The sequence below is a fragment of the Haliaeetus albicilla genome, chromosome 25 (assembly GCF_947461875.1).
Source record: "Haliaeetus albicilla chromosome 25, bHalAlb1.1, whole genome shotgun sequence".
In the NCBI taxonomy this organism is placed as follows: domain Eukaryota; kingdom Metazoa; phylum Chordata; class Aves; order Accipitriformes; family Accipitridae; genus Haliaeetus; species Haliaeetus albicilla.
The window spans coordinates 10,742,510-10,759,436 of record NC_091507.1 but is presented as its reverse complement, the minus strand read 5'-3'; the positions used below and the strand labels follow the sequence as shown (position 1 = coordinate 10,759,436).

The 16,927-nt window shown below is 38.4% G+C and overlaps 1 protein-coding gene across 4 annotated transcripts in view; it reads right to left on the bottom strand.

Moving 5' to 3' along the window:
- Positions 1–16,927, bottom strand: part of OCA2 (OCA2 melanosomal transmembrane protein) — a 219,637-nt gene that overhangs the window by 56,720 nt on the left and 145,990 nt on the right. For all 4 annotated transcript variants that reach the window (XM_069769977.1, XM_069769978.1, XM_069769980.1 and 1 more), the window contains 3 exons: positions 15,912–15,971; positions 15,241–15,345; positions 2,621–2,714 (listed from right to left, as the gene is read on the bottom strand). In XM_069769977.1, the coding sequence (XP_069626078.1) occupies positions 2,621–2,714; positions 15,241–15,345; positions 15,912–15,971 (259 nt within the window). The remainder of the gene's footprint in view (positions 1–2,620; positions 2,715–15,240; positions 15,346–15,911; positions 15,972–16,927) is intronic.

The window sequence follows — 16,927 nt, the reverse complement described above, 5'->3', positions numbered from 1 at the left end:
CTGCCCATGGCCATCACTGTCTTTGGCTTCCTTGATTGAAAGAGAGGATTTTTCATCCCTTCTCATCTTCAGAGACACTTTTTACAGAGCAAGGAGCATCTATGTGATATTCAGTTACTCCTTATGTCTGAGCCCAAAGCCATGAAAGACAGAAATTTAATAGCAGCAGCTCTCTTTTAGGAGACACTGCTGAAGATGACAACAATGTGACGGTTATACTGGCAAAGGTGTCTTCATCTTGCTTGAGACTGACTCAACCCTTCTTTCATTTCCAGGACAACAGCTAAATCAATGAAGGAAAATTACTGTCTTTTCTCATCCTACCATCTTCCAAACCCATAGCTGCCTGTGCACTTTGTGACAGTAGAAAAACTTAATTGCGCCCACTGGAAATTTTTCAGGACAAAATGTTGCACAGCATTTTCCAAGATGGGCACAAATGCTGACGCTCCCTTCACAGACACATAAGCATACAGCAGTGTTTACGCTGAACCCCAGAAATGCTACCAAATTATCAGAATTGAAGTTCTGCATTATGTAGTAAACAAATAAGCCTAAAATATGTAGTTATAACGTATTATTGCATCAGACTCTTCTACAAAATGCCTTGTTTACCAAGTTCCTTCTGTTGCACAGGCAGTGATAAGATCCAATCTTTTGCCTTAAGCACCAGGCAGAAATGATATAATTGTCATCTACCCCTTCCACAATGGGATTAGCCTACCTTGAGGATTCCTTCACACGACTTCAATGCTGATAAGACTTCTCTTTTGGAAATAATTTTTAAAGGCCATCAACACGTCCCTTTTTTTAAAAAAAGAAAAGCCCCTTTTCCTCCATTCTCGGGGGCTACGAGCTCTTTTAAAGCAAAAACTTTTCCACACTTTTCATTCCCTAACAATAAGCTGCTGTCTATTAGCTTTTTGTTTTGACATAGGAAAATCAGAAGCATATTAATTTTCAGGCTAACACTCCTATGAGACCTTTGCCAGTATACCTCAGCATATGCTCAGCTTTATCCTAATAGAGCACAGTCTGCAGAGTTTAAATATTTGCTAATAATGACAATGATCTAACCTTTTATCCAAACATTTGTATCGAGCCTACCTGAATACCTGAGCACTCCCTATGGATCTCTAGTGCCTTTAATTCAAACAATTCCCATGGTATTGTTTATATTTTTACTTTTGTCTCCTACTGCATACACACAGAAGTCTCTGTTAAAATCCCAGCAGCCCTTCAATAAATCAAATTAAAGGTATTTGGCTTAAGATGATAACTGATACTTTTGGAAAAATCAGCTCAGATTTGTAAAGGCTCCAGGGCTGATGAAGTGCCTCCCACTCAGAATATGTCAGCGTAATCTGGCCAACTTTACATTCCTTATGCCTTTTTTTTTTTTAATCTGAAAATTTAATGAAATCAGAGTATGTCTGGTGATTAGCAAATTGTGAAAAAGGTGATATTTTTATGGAAAACATCTATAGAAAGATATGCTGATTATTCAAAATCACTGGTTTTAAAGAGGAAGAGATTAAAGTCACAATACAATGATGAGTAATGATGAGTACAAAAAGGTATTCCTCAAACGAATGACTGTTGTTTGGTATAAATTGTCCTGCCTTTGCAACATGCTCTTAAAATTCAATCTGTAATTTATATTATTGTAATCTTTGTTAGGTATTAAGGTCACTTGTACTAGCAATCACTTAGCTAAATAAACAAAACAGATCTTGTATTATACACAAAAGTGCTTTTAGTTTTAATCTCTGTAAAGTCAAGGAAACTATTTGTAGGGTCATAGAGGGGGAGAAGGAGTGGATCCATGAAAGAACACCATTTTATCTATTTTAACTTTATTTAACCTAACTATCTAAATATTTAGGGATCAAAACACAGCCCAATACAATGTAATTAGCATTAAAATTCTCAGTAGTAAAAAAATAATACTAACTAACAATACATACATGGTACATTTTCAATTAAAAAAAGCAAATAAAAGTAATGAAACCATCTGCTTGTTTTGTGCTAATGCACTGACAATACAAGAAATCCCAGTTAACACCAAGATGGGCACTAGGAGAATGGCTATTAGCTTTCATTATTAGAGGTACATTTCCCAAAGACTTCAAAAAAGACTTTCCTTACGGTGACAAGTGCTAAATAGGTCAGCAAATGGATACTCAAACCATTTCTGTGAGCCAGCCAGAAAACCTCCCAGTGACTTCAGTAGACTTTGAATCAAGCCTTCAGACCTCAGCTATTATACATTTTCTGCATCTTTTCAATAAGCATTGATGGGTCTCTGTTCTGAAAGCTAAATGTATCTTTGTATTTTCTCTCACAAAAGATCAGAACCCTGTAAGCACCATCTGGACTGCTTCTTTGTGCGTCTATACTTTATGCAGATATGGTCTTCAAACACAGACTGCAAAAATCCTATTGTAGCAGCAGACAGTGACTGGGATCCTTATCCAGGAGTCCTTTGAAGTCAAAAGAAGCTGGATCAGGCCCTCCCTATGCTTTGCATAATAATATCATTGAACCTATTGTGCAAGTTTATATAAGCCATAATTGCAAAGCTATTACCTTATGTCAGCTTTCTCACATAAGCTCTTACCTCCAAGGCATGCACCCATGGCCAACGAGAAGATCAATGGTTTCATAGGCAAGTTAACATCAGGATCTTTACTCAGGTTGAGAAGCACAGGAATCTGTGGTTTAAGAAGAAAAGAGAGAGAGATTCAGGAGACATTATCCAACCAGCAGCACAATATAAATAAAATTCATTTAAGTAAACAACTTAAAGCACGAGCAAGTCCAAAGAATAACTCGCGGGTTTTTTCTTTTTTTTTCTTTTTTTTTTTTTTAATTAGTATCTTTGCATCATATTCTTGATCTGTGCTCACTTTTCCCCACTGACTGTGCTAGTCCCACAAGCCAAAGAGAAGGTATCGGCAACATTGGCCAAGCCTGGCACAGGTACTGCTAACAAAACTGAGGATCTCTTAAGGTTATGAGCGCATCCTATTAGATCCTTCTAGTTCAACAGGGAACTGACAGTGACTATAAATTAATTCCGCCTCCATTTCTCAAAACCTAAAGGACAGAGCTGTATCCCCTCTTCTTGCTGGAGACAGCTGTAAGAGATGCCCAGTCCTTCACAATCGAGATGGCTGTAGATCATGTGTCACTAACTAAAAAATCCCTGAATCCTTGTTATAATCAAAAGCATCTGATCTCTTAGGGAAAAATTGAGAAAGATCAATGTGGCAGGGTTCTGAATTCATAAGCAGAGGTGAGTTATTTTACTTTTTATTCTAATATTATACTTACCAGACAATGTAGATTTAGTTCACTGGGAAATATTTGCAAGTTTTATGAATTTCATTTAATCACTTTAGCAATTAAAATAAAACCCCTGAAAAGTCAAGTGAGATTTGCAAGGAGACATAATAGACTTCATTAGACAATTGGTATAGAGGCCAAAAATACAGCAGGCAGGCTTTCTAGTAGCACTAGATGTCAGTCAGTAACACCCTTCAAAGCTAAACAACTTTCACCTTAGTTGGGAAAAACTGGCTTGAGTTCACCTTAATTGTGTAACCACATGGTTTGAAAGAAAGGTGTAATCAGTACCTGTAGAGAGAAGGTCTCTACAAGGCAGGGCAAGGGGAGAGGTGATAATGTTATTAACCTGTTTTTAACACATACAGAGGTTTATGGGACCAAAAGGGAAAGAGAAAGAACAAGCAAACATGGAACAGCAAGAGATCAAGCAGGAAGGGATTTGTGGAAATAACTGTGATATGCCTTAAAATTAATGCTTTCTCAGAGTCCAGGATTTTCAGTAGTGAATGGAGTTATGACTTTTAATCCTCCAATTTGTCATTTGAATGTATTTTACAGGTCCCCCTCAAGGGGTATGATCTCAGAGATGGAACAGCTGCTTCCTGAAAAATGTTTTCACTTTGATGGCTGAGTGATGCTCACCTTTACTAACTGTGTGTTCTTTTGGTATGGAACAATATATAGGCTTTATGAAGAATTACAACCCTTTCCCCATCCTTCCTGCCGGTGGTGCTAATCATCCCTCTGAAGTCCTCTAATTGATTAACCTAGATAAGTTAATGTCTAAACAATTATTCTTTAATTGTACATTGCCTGAAGATGTCTATTTCTTTTTTAAAGCCTAAAGAAGGGTCAGCATGCCCAACATCTTGCCTGTTTTTTCCCATGAAACAGTCACAAAAGATTTCATTTCTCCCCACAAACTTTGTTTCTCTCAAACCATCACTGCTACAACATGATATGTAATTCAAACTGGAGTTATATGTATGTCAAAACAATGTTGTGTTTCAACATAAAACAAAATTTAAACACAAATACTGAAATCGCAGGATAAGCTATCTTGCTCAATCTAAATAAAACAGTTTTTCCTACTATATAAGTTTGAGAACCAAAACCGATTATTTAGTTCCTCAGAGTTATTTGCAAGTATCCTGATGTACTACGGTAACTCACTTGTTGCAGGACACAACCCTGAACTGTGCGGACTAGCAACATCTGTTTAAATTAGACTCCTCCTTGTGTGTGTCCTGCCCAGCACAGAGAAGGTGGTTAGGCAGAGGAGATTAAAATGATAATCCTATTTTCTTGCTGTTGAGGTCAGTCCTAAAGCTGTTGACAGCCAGCTCCCAAGTGCAGAGCAAGTAATGCCTTTTTCACACCCCACCGGTGAGAACCATTGGAACTGTGAAGGACAGGGGAAGCAAGAAGCAAAACAGAGATCCCAGACAGAAAGTCCATGAGGTAATTCTTTGCTAGGTATTTGCAGCCACATATGCATAATAATCCCATCAGAAAATTTGGTTCTCTGTTTAGCAAAGGAGCTCAGCAAGAGGAGCTCTCAGTGTCCCGTAAAACTCTATTGACTGAAGACACAGAAACCCCCTAGAAGAAGGCCACAGAGCAAAGTTTTCAACTCACTGTGTCTTCTTTTAAACACAAAGATACATGGCAATTTTTCAAGAGAAGGTGCAACTCTGTAATGTGTTTGAATTTCCATTTCTGAATTTTTTTTAAACCCAACCAAGTACTTTAAGGGCCCAAATATGCACTTGACCCCATTGGTTTTATTGTTCTCTCCTTGACTTAGCATTGCTTTTCATCCACTTAGAAATAGTGTGAATTCTTTTTAAAAGGCTTCATAATAATTAATCATCTGTGTTAAAATTATCATCAGTGATGTCATGCTTGTAAGTGCATTAACCGGCAGTAGGACTAGATCAGGAATCTCTGCTCCCATAAATGTCTGGTTTTGTGGCAAGAGACAAAATATTGAAACATGCCTTAGCAATACATATTTGTGTACACTTAAATCTGAATGTCTCCCTTATTTAAATGAATTCATCTCTACGAGGGAATAATGGTTATAAGTCATAAAGGGAATAATGGTTATAAGTCATAAAGGTAATGGAAGTCCTACGGAGCTCTGACATATGCTTGAGTTAGATTTAACATGCATATATCCTTTGTAAATAATAAGTATTTCTAACAAAGAATGCTGTACCATAAGTTTCAGTTTTGAATTACCAGATGAAAGATGAATACAAAATATTCAGTTAAATTTCTAGTGTTCCAGATAGAAATATTTAGTTGATCCATAATGTACACTAATTTTTTGCAAACATTATGGATTATCCTGTGTGGCAACTGCATGCCACAGAGTCTCCGAAAGTCACTTGCATCTAATTCTTTTGATCTAAAAGTAAGCATAAAGCAAATAGATTGTTCTAATTTCCATCCCAAGAATTCTTCCGCTCAAAAAACCATGAAGAAATTAAGAAGCTTGATCACCAGCAAGAACTTTTGAAAAGATGTTGCAAACCAATTAAAGCCAATGGAGATTTCTCATTGCTTGAGTGCTTGCATTTTAAATAGATAAGGATCAATGCACAGGGTCAGTTACAAAGAAACCTGCCTCTCTGTTTTCCCCCCAAACCACCTTTAACATTTTTTGTCACATTCATTCACGCAACTACATGTTAGGCAACAATTTTGCACTATCAATATCTCAAACCTCAGCTTCATCTACTGTTATAATTAATCTGAGTGCTAAAAACAGAAATGCAAAATATAAAGAGGTTTGCAAAATATAAAGGAAGGAAACTTTTCACTTCAGTTTTCAATGTTTTTGAAAAACTGAATAGGTTTCTTGTCCTGGTTTCAGCTCTTTCTGATTCAAGCCATAAGTATTTACAATAGCACCAAAAGCACTCCAAAGTAGGATACTTCGCAAACTGGGGTATAGTTGGCTGTGATACATATTGTACAAGTATCTGTCATATTGATTTAACTTGATATTGATATTGGAATGCAGATTTTTTCATAGGTTTACAAAGTGCTACCCCTCAACAGAGAAGAAACCAAAAGTTAAAGCCTATGAAGCCTCATGTTTCCTTCATTATTCCCTCTTCAGATTATGTAAACAGCACCCTTATCAATATTAGAAGGAGAAAAATAATGTCTTATCAGGAAAACAGCTTTCATTTCTTATACCCTTTATTTCAACAGTCTTACCAGGATAAATCTGTTTGATTAGTTTCTTGAAAACTTGCCAATTTTGCTAGAAAGTTCGATATTGAAGCACCACACATTGCTGCTTGTTTGGCAGGATTTAGATAAAATGAGTAATGTAGCTCAATAGAGCAAAGCCAAATCCTCCTTACCTACTCATTGTAAGACTATCTGCCTACAGGTATTAAAATGAAAAACATGGCTGTAAGAAATACTGATTGTACTTGGAAAAAGGAGAGTGTCCTCAAAGACTTGATACAGAAGGGAGATAGCCATTAATCTTGATTCTGTATAGGGTGTTGTGTGTATTATATAAATAGGATGTAAGCTGATGCACAAAGAACAATGCTAGTGTCTACAGATGTTGGCACATTTGTCTACATAACTATCCTAATCAAAATCCACCGTTGTGAAGAAAATGTTTGTTTATACCATATACTGTGGAAGTACATAGGATATGTTACAAATATAAAAAGAATAAAAATGGAAATGTATATATTTTCATCTTTCACACTGTTTTTAATCTTAAGTCAGTATTGCAAGCTTTTTAAAAATGGAATGGGATTTTATCACTGTTATAAATTATCCACCTTCCCTAGAAAATATAATCTATAAACAATTAATAATATTAGAAATTAATTCAGACTCAGAAAATATGATTCTGCAGGACAGTGTATTTCTTTTTGTCCCTCTCAGCTCTCTAACATCCCGAAAACTTAAGCCAAATGAAACAATCAAAAAGAAAGGAAGCTCAATTTTTATTTTAAATTAAGGCTTTGAAAAAGAGAAAACAGAGATTTTTGACCAGAATTATATACACCAATTACTACTAAGATAAATTTCATAAAATACTGTTAGTTTTCTCATAACAATCCTTGCATTTATATTGCATTATGCAGTCCCTTTTTGTTAAAAGAGACAGGTAGTGATGTTTGCACATCACAGTTCTGTTGTCAAATTAACAAAGGGGGCTCTACTTGACACCTCTCAAGCCCTGTTCCTTCCAGTCCTGTTTGTTCAAAAGTGGAATGAAGAATCTTGTACATTTTGCTTTCACATCTCCTTTGGATGCAAAACCATGATCAAAGAGTTAACATTTTCACACCTTGCTGTCACAGCCTCTTTTCCAAGACTCCAAATTACCAAAGAACAAGTCGAATCAAGACCTTTATCCTATTCCCCTATTTTTACAATAAAACCTTCTCATGAGCATGGCATTCCACCAGTCATGGAGAAGAAGAAGGAAGACCTCTTTTGAACCTGTGAAGACCTTCTTCTGAAATACAAACAGAAATGATGATTTAGCTTTACTAGCTGGACCCTGGTTATGCAGAGAGGAGACCAAAGAGGAGGGGCACTGGTCCTGCTCTATCAGTGAGCATCTCCTCCTGGGACGGCAGAAGACTCATAACAGACTGAAGGTCTCCCAGCTACTTCTGCTTCCAAAAGTCAACACTTGTACAAGTAATCACACCCCCCATTGTACAAGAAGAGTAGCTTAGACAAGTTTATCCTACACCTGTGCAACGCAGTAGAAGACATCATGTCATATTGCCCATTTTGTCTATTTGCGCAAAATGAATATGAAACAGCAATTTACATCTTAATTTTAGAGATTCATTGCTGCTCTACACCATGGGATTTCACCGCACACACTTTGCAAAGAACTGCATGTGGTAAAGACGTCTTCTGTGAAAACTGCAGAGAATATGCATTAATAGAAAACAAACTATTTGTAGTTTCCTAAATTGTTGACAATTGGTCTGTCTCTGCAGACAGCTATGGCCCAGTCTTACACTTTTATCAAGCACTGAAATGCAGGACGTCATAGAAAACACTGCTAGGGAAGAAGGCAAAGAAGATCCAAAAATAAAACTGGCACTAAGAACAGGAGATACATATCAAACATTCAGTACTGCAAATGAAAAGTCTCTGATAGTTTTAGAGGCAATAAATAGTGGGCCAAAAATTATCCAGTTTCTAACAAAGACCTGTCAGAGACTAAGTCACCTTGCCAGCCAGGTGGTTAATTGAAATTGTTTGTTGCCCTATATAGAAATAGTATTTAAACTCAGCTAAAACGGGGATTTACTATGGCTATATTTTTAGTTCTGGTAATAAAAGAAAAATATAAACAGATGTCTCCAGCATATACAGCTGATAAAACATGTCAATTAAGTTAAAGAGCATACTGGTAATAAAATCATGTCACCTAACATTCTAAGGGCAGAAATCCATGACTATTTAAATGACAATACTAGGAAAATGCAGACCTTAAAAACGAATAAGTCTGCCTGTCAAGGAATGTCATTGTGAGTTTAGCATGTTGAAAAAGGAGGAGAAATATCAGAGGATTAACAGAGTGACACATAGAGCGTCACTACATGATTCACCACATTTATTCTTCAGACAAAGAAAGCTGGATACCCAACATGAAAAAACCGTTGTCATTCAAGAAGTAAAATATGTGAGACTTAATAACTAAGCTCCTGGTTTATGAATTGTTTATGCACAGAACATTTTGTGGGTGTTTTTTAAGCAACTCCCAGATGTACCTATATATTAGATTTCCTGCTGGCAACATAGTCTTTTACATGCAGTCAGAATTAATGGAGTTTCCCATAAAGTATGTTTCAAACTCAAATTTGGACACTGAAATTGTAAGGGACCAGCTGTATCAGCTGAATGTTCACAAGTCCATGTGCCTGATGGGATTCATCCCAGAGTACTGAAGGAGTAACCAGATGTTATGGCAGGACCCTTCTTGATCATCCACCAAAGGCCTTGGGAGTCTGGGGAGGTCCCTGCCAACTGGAAGTTAGCCAGCGTTATTCCAATCCACAAAAAGGGCATGAGGGAAGACCCAGGGAACTACAGACCTGTTACTCTAACCTCAGTTCCTGGAAAAATGGTGAGAAGATTATACTGTGTACTATTGCAAGGCGTTTAAAGGACAATGCAATCATCAGGCAGAATCAGCCTGGCTTCACAAAGGGAAAGTCCTTTTTAACTAATTTGATATCCTTCTGTGATAAGGTCACCTTCCTTGTGGATGAAGGGAAGGCAGTGGATGCTTTTTTTATTATTATTTCAGTAAAACTTTTGATACTGTCCCTCACAGCATCCTTCTGGTCAAGTTGTCTAACTATGAGATGAGCAGGTTCACAGTTCACTGGGTGAAGAACTGGCTGAACAGCAGGGCTCAAAGGGTTATAGTGAATGGGGCTACATCTGGCTGGGGACAGGTCACCAGTGGTGTTCCTCAGGGTTCAATTCTAGGGCCAGTTCTGTTCAATATCTTTATCAGTGATCTGGATGCAGGAGTTGAATGCAACATTAGCAAGTTTGCTGACGATACCAAACTGGGAGGTGCTGTTGACTTTCTTGAGGGACAAGAGGCTTTGCAGAGGGATCTAGATAGACTGGAGCACTGGGCAATCATCAATGGCACGAAATTTAACAAGAACAAATGCCAGATTTTGCACCTGGGATGGAGTAATGCCAGGCACAAGTAGAAACTGGGAGAGGAGTGGCTGGAGAGCAGCCCTGCAGAAAGGGATCTGGGGATGCTGGTCGGCAGCAGGCTCAGTACAAGTCAGCCGTGTGCCGGGGCAGCCAAGAGGGAAAAACACACCCTGGGGGGCATCAAACACAGCATGACCAGCCGCTCAAAAGAGGGGATTATCCTGCTGTATTCAGCGTTGGTGCAGCCTCACCTGGAGTACTGTGTGCAGTTCTGGGTCCCACAATTTAAGAAGGATCTTAAAAATCCTTGAATGTGTCCAGAGGAGGCAACAAGCTGGTGAAAGGGCTGGAAGGAATGTCCTATGAGGAGCGGCTAAGGACTTTGGGCTTGTCTGGTTCGGAGAAGAGGAGGCTGAAGGCAACCTCACTGCTCTGTACAGCTTCCTGAGGAGGGGACGTGGAGAGGGAGGTGCTGATCCCTGCTCCCTGGGATGCAGTGATGGGACACGTGGGAATGCTGTGACAGGGGAGATTCAGACTGGACTTGAGGAAGCATTTCTTTACCAAGAGGGTGGTCGAACACTGGAACAGGCTTCCTAGAGAGATGCCCCAAGCCTGTCAGCATTTAAGAGGCATCTGGACAATGGCCTTAATAACATGCTTTAACTTGGTCAGCCCTGAATTTGCTGTTGGGCAGTTGGACTAGATGATCGTTGTAGGTCCCTTCCAACTGAAATAGTCTATTCTATGCTATAATTCTAAAATATTTTGCTATAGTACATTTTTTACATATTGACAAGAAATGATCGATTTTTCTGTCACTTGCAGACAGCTATCACAATTGCCAGGCATGCTTATGCAATGAAGTGCAATAAACACTCACTCGTATAAACTTCTATTTAATTAGGGAGCTGGATCTTCACTTTCCAATGCTTAAAGAGAAGGGAAATGTCCTGGGATTATGGTTCATCAAGCAAGTTTCAATCTCCTCATTTTGTTTTAGGGCAGCTCATGATCTTTGCATTCAGGACAAATTATATGAAACAAGCAATTGTGTGGCTCCAAGGCTTTACTTTAGTTCAACACAAACAGAATTTCACCAAGACAGAAACAGTAAATCAACCTACGAAGAGCTAAGTGCCCTCAGAAACTGATTCCAGTGTTTACTGTACACAATTATCTTTCTACAGGATCCTCTGTAGCATAAAATTCTTGCTGTGTTCTGAGCTCTTTGCAGAGATTTCAGTTTAGTGACCTCAGTACACGAATTCCAATAGCTACTGACATTTTTGATGGTGGGGTTATGCCAGATTTACTCTTATCTAGAACAAAGAAGAATTTGACCAACAATGGTGTTGCACTGAAAAGGTATTTTCAGGGTAAGGTGCTTCAAATAATAAATTAATCTGATTTTTGTAATTTCAGAATTTTTTAGTAAAGGAGAAGTCTTCTCCATGATGCTGGTGCTGAAGGCTGCTGAAGAGTATCAATGTGTTCAAAATGTTTCGACACATGAATATTTTGCACCTTAAAATATTTCCATCTTAAAGTAACTGAAAATATTTAGATTTTGTTCTTAATACTGCAGATAATGTGTTTTGTTTATGTTTTAGGATAAGCAAGAATCCTAATTTGTCTGCACAGATACTTATAAACTCTTGAAAATGCTTAGATTTTCTTCTAGGAAACCATTTTCCTTATCTGTTTTCATTACTTCAATTAATAAAAGTTTATTTCCTAGAATTCTTTGTAATGCTGGCTCAGATATATTCATATTCTAATTACCTTTTTTAAATATTGATCTACAGCTTCCACTTTCCAATCCTGTTAAGGTAAGAATCAGTCAGCCTAAATTTTAATGCTGTCAAATCTGAAACTTAAAATAGACCAGTCAGCTTTATCCAAATACAGATAAAGTGAAATTTTTAGTCTCAAGATCCATTAATTAGGCATTCACATTTTTTCCATTTTTATTTTTTTTATATACAAAGCAAGTCATTATGAATCTGATTATCCCACTAGTACAAAGAAGCTGAAATGAAAATTTGGACAACCATACTTCAACTTGATTTGCTTTAAGGAAACACAGTATCACAGTTACAGAGCTATCTGCAGGTTTTTCTCTTTTTCTTCCCTCCAGCTACGTGCCTTGTAAGTCAAGCCTCAGGCTATAGTGGAATTCCAGGCTATAGTGGAATTCCATATTTCTTCCATTTCTCAGGCAGGTCCTGAGTTAAAATACTCTACATATCAATTATTTGGGCTACTTCTACATGGGAAAGTAACATGGTGTAATAAGATTGAAAGAGTTGGAGCAGAGTCTCTTATCTATGTTGTCTTCAGCCCAGTGGGGTCTGTCACCTCACATTGGAACCCTTACTTCTGTCCACTCTCATGCCATTTCTGAGTTACTACACTGAGTGTGTGTAGCCCATCCCATCTCCCTGCTCCAAGTCTGGACAACACGCACTGCATAGTGTTGCAGGGCATGAATGGAAAACCTTATCCAGCAACACAGAGGCAGTGTTGGGAACATCCCATGAAGGAACTGACGCCTGTCTTCTTGCACCTCCCCACCCCTGAAGGAACAGAGCAGTATGACTTTCTAGACACCCTTGCCATCACAGTAGTTTTGACCACAGTCAGCTGGAGGCTCACAACCAGAAGAGTTAGGACTGGCACAACTATCTCATCCCTGGCATATGGGACAAAAATCACGGTATACTCACCTTTCTAATGCAGAAGAGACACCATTGGTGTCCTTGACTGTGAGCTGCCACCAAGCCTTTCATCATCTCTGCATGATATTTCAGGAATCCCTACCCCTGTACAAGTCAAACAAGCTGTCACCCTGGGAGCCTGGCTTCCCCTCAATTGTATTGGTCAGTGGTTAACTACCTTGGGGTGAGCAAATCCACTATTGGCAGAGGTCTGATGCCATCCTCCAAATACTCTTTGCTCAGTCAGAACATATAGCTGATATTTATGAAACCACCCAGATTTTTTGTATCTCTGAGTTCAAAAAATGGAAGGAACTTGATGGGTCCCACAAGCCTACCCAGTACCTGGTCCATCAAGTCTATGACTACAAAAATCACAAGAGAGATGGCCCCGTTGTCATGTAGACCTTTGTTCACGAATGAAGGAGACTTATGGAGCCCTGGAGGGACTCAATATATCTGTCTTCCATTATTATAAATGCAGGGTCAGCTGTGAAGCTGGAACCTTTTACCAGGAAAGGATAGGATCATTCATGGCTACATCATAACAGGTGCCCCATACTCCTATATCACTAGGGCATATGCAACCAAACTTATATATAGAAGAGTGTCAGTATGATCTTCTGAGTACACACTTGGGGTTGACCTCCAAGCTGCTGCTCCCACAGGGTAACTGTGAATGTGTGAGTGAACTATGTGGCTGAATAAGTGAATTTGCTGTGTGGATGGTTATCTGCTATTAATAATTACAGCTTGATTCTGTAAACAGCAAGTCAATAAATAAAAGGAGATCTAAGAAATACCTGTTGCACTGTGTGTTTATTACACACGCACACTCAGACCCCGATCAGTGAAAAGCCATTCTACAAAAGACCTGGGCTCAGTATATGTAATACTCCTCATCAGAATTTTGTAACTTTGACATATATAGTGATAAATAGCCTTCCAAAACAAAATATTGCTTGTTTTAACAGTAGGAACCAAGTGCCAAAGAAACAAAAAGAATTTTAAATTAAATTTTATAGAATCTTACATAAGAACTTGGGCCTTAGTTACTTAGGAATTTTCTGTAAATATTTTCTAATGTAGAATGACAAAGACCAAAGTGCAAGCCCATTCACTGAGCGAGATGGTGCTAGGTCTTGACTTTAGTCTGCCATATAACACTTTAACATCTTAACACCTCAGCTAATGACTGCTTTTGCATAGGTGAGAATGTGCCTGCATTTTTCTTTTTTTCTGCCTCCTCTCTCTGCCTATTTTTAAAGAAAAAAAATTGTAGCAGTCTCTTAGGTTCAGTCCAGAACAGAATGAAAAAGATACACATTTTAAATGTCTAAAATGTTGGCAAGGATCCTTTCCTGCCCATCTGTATTTCCCTCCCTCAAAGATACAAAACAAGTGGTCTTCAGGCATCCCAAAAGATGCCTGCATTTCAGTCCCATTCCACAAAAGACACTCCTTTAAAAGAGGGTTTCTCTCAAAACCTGTAAAAGACCTTTTGGTCCCTGTGCATACAAGTGCTTTTTGGTATTGCTCCAAGCCAGTTTTATAGACTAGCTGGATATGAGGCTAAACTAAGATTTCTGCATTATTGTTTAATACTCCTCAAGTGTTTGCTGGGAGGTGACTCATCCTGAACCAATCTTTCCCTTCATGCCTGTGACTTGCAGTCTGTTGTTATTAAATCAGTATCATTCCTCAGGAAACACCACGGTAATCAAACCAAAATACCATATTAACATATAATTATAGAGCAGTCGCAAATTTGTCCAATCTGCCATATGCCCCATAAGAAGAGTCTTAAACCTTGACACAGGTTAAGGGTGGACGTGACAATCCAATAACAATGCAAGAAAAAAGGTGCAGAAAAACTATACTTAGCTGAGAACAAGCTGTAACAATGAATCATCCCAATGGTATAATGAAGGGATTATTGCACTTTAAACAGAGAATTTGATTGAATAAACCTATCTGATCATGCCCTAATTTGTTATAATTTGATACTTTTCTGATATTAAAACTCAGCTGCTGATAAGCATTTGTTATGCTTAACATTATTTGCTGGGTTTAAAACTAATTACGTAAGTAAGGTACCAATAAAAGGTTCAGGTGTTAAAAAAGCAGTAGTGTAACTATGCAGCACATAGAGAGAAAACATCAATAGCAGCGGATAGATAGTGACAGTTTCCATCAAAAAGACAATTTTACTTTTCAGCTACGGATGTGGATATAAGAGGGAAAGTGCAAAAATGCAGCCAAAACAGTGCCTCTAGTTCCACAGCTAACTGTGGCTGCTAGCAGCAATGGCCAGTTAGATGCCTAAATGGTATGAATAAGCTTGTAATAATGATTCAGTCTCAGGGGATAAAGTAAACTACACAGCAGAGATCAAAAAAAAGCAAATCATAATCAGCAAGCTCAGCTCACTTGTCAGTACCAGGAGGAGGATGTGCAAGTGCCACACAGACCCTACCATTGTAGCTGTGAAGGGGATATTGTCGATCACGGAGGAGGCCAAGGCAGACACCCAGAGCACTAAAATGATGGCCACTGCCAAGCGCTGGTCCTCAGGAACCACCTGGAATTGTGAGAGTTCAAATTACAACTTTGATGAGATCAGTGTTGCTCTGTGTGTGTGTCCCCAGCATAATTGCACATTCTTCACAGTTCTAATTTATCAACATTTATTATTCCCTTAGGCTCTGAGATAGGTAAAGCATCTTAAAGAAAATAGCCCAACATTTAGTAACACAATTACCATTCTTTTTCCAAGAAAATTTGAACAAATAGAAATGCAAAGACCGATATTTCTAATACTCAGATTTCACACAAGAAATACACTGCATGACTGTGAGTTTTCACCTTTAACTGTTTATACTTTTTTCACCTTTGTATTTTTTGGGTTTTTAGACTACAGAAAAGGCTTCCCTTTTGCATCTGTGGCTATGTTTATTCTGGCTGTGGACAAGATACATACGTATTAAATATCACGCATGCCAAAGTATGACATGCTTTCTTGATATTGCTGATGCAGGAATGCAATCATTAACATCAAATTCAGAATGAAAGTATTATGCATTATTCTATCAGAGTAAAATTATTCTCCTTACTTGTTAAAAAAAACTATAAATATTTTAAACATACCTTTATTAACAAAGCTGTCTGCTCTCCTATATAGTCTATTAAGTGCAGATGAGCCAAAGCCTAAAAAAAAATTTAAAAATTGATATCAACTGGTGAAGTACCTGATGCAGTTACTTTTCTTTCAGTGGATGTAAGAAAACACAACAATTCTTTCCCATTCACAAAATACTGATATTCATCTCCTGTAGCTTCTACAGCAACTTTGCAATTGGTAGAAAGAAAAGACACGGCAGAAATTGGTAGCTGCATCTGCAGAAGTGGGTTGGCTGTGCTGGAATGACTGGTAGGATTACTTAAGATTGGGGGGCACAGGAATCAGAGAATGGCTGAAATTTAAAGATTACATTCTTCAGTGGATACATGTTTTCTGAACACCTGAACACAACTGATTTTAAACAAACTTCTCCAAAACCAGAATACAGACAGAAGTATATCATATGTTTAAAAGGTCAGATGAAATCAGGCTTCTTGTGCTCAGTCTCAGATGAAGAAATAGGAAAACAAAATACATGTTTCTGTTAAACATCTTTCTCAGACCCATAAAAAACCAACAGTACCCATCTGCTAAAACCAGGCCAGAGATCTTGGGTGAATGGAAACTGGCACAGAGGCAGCGGCACCTGAAAGGCAGGAAAACCAACTCTTTCATGCCCAAGTCAGGCACCCGAACCAAGGAGGCGAGCCCTGTAAGCGGTGGACCTGGGGACAGCCTGGACCAGAGTGCTCTGTCCTCCCTGTGAGAGCCATTCCCATTTGTACAGGATATTTAGACAGCATCCCATACAACCACGGTTATTACCATGGATGAAAAGACATAGGAAGACTCCAGCCTAGTGGTGATGGCTCTGATCTCTGCTTGGGCAGACAGGAGAATACAAGCTGAGTCCTCACACCCCAGGAGAATGACCTGTTCCCTCAAACCACAGGGTAAAAGGGTGATTTTAAATCATGAGAGCTAGCCTTTAATTCACTTTGGTTTTGTTTTCTTTTCTTACAGGTGTCCAGAATGAAGTACT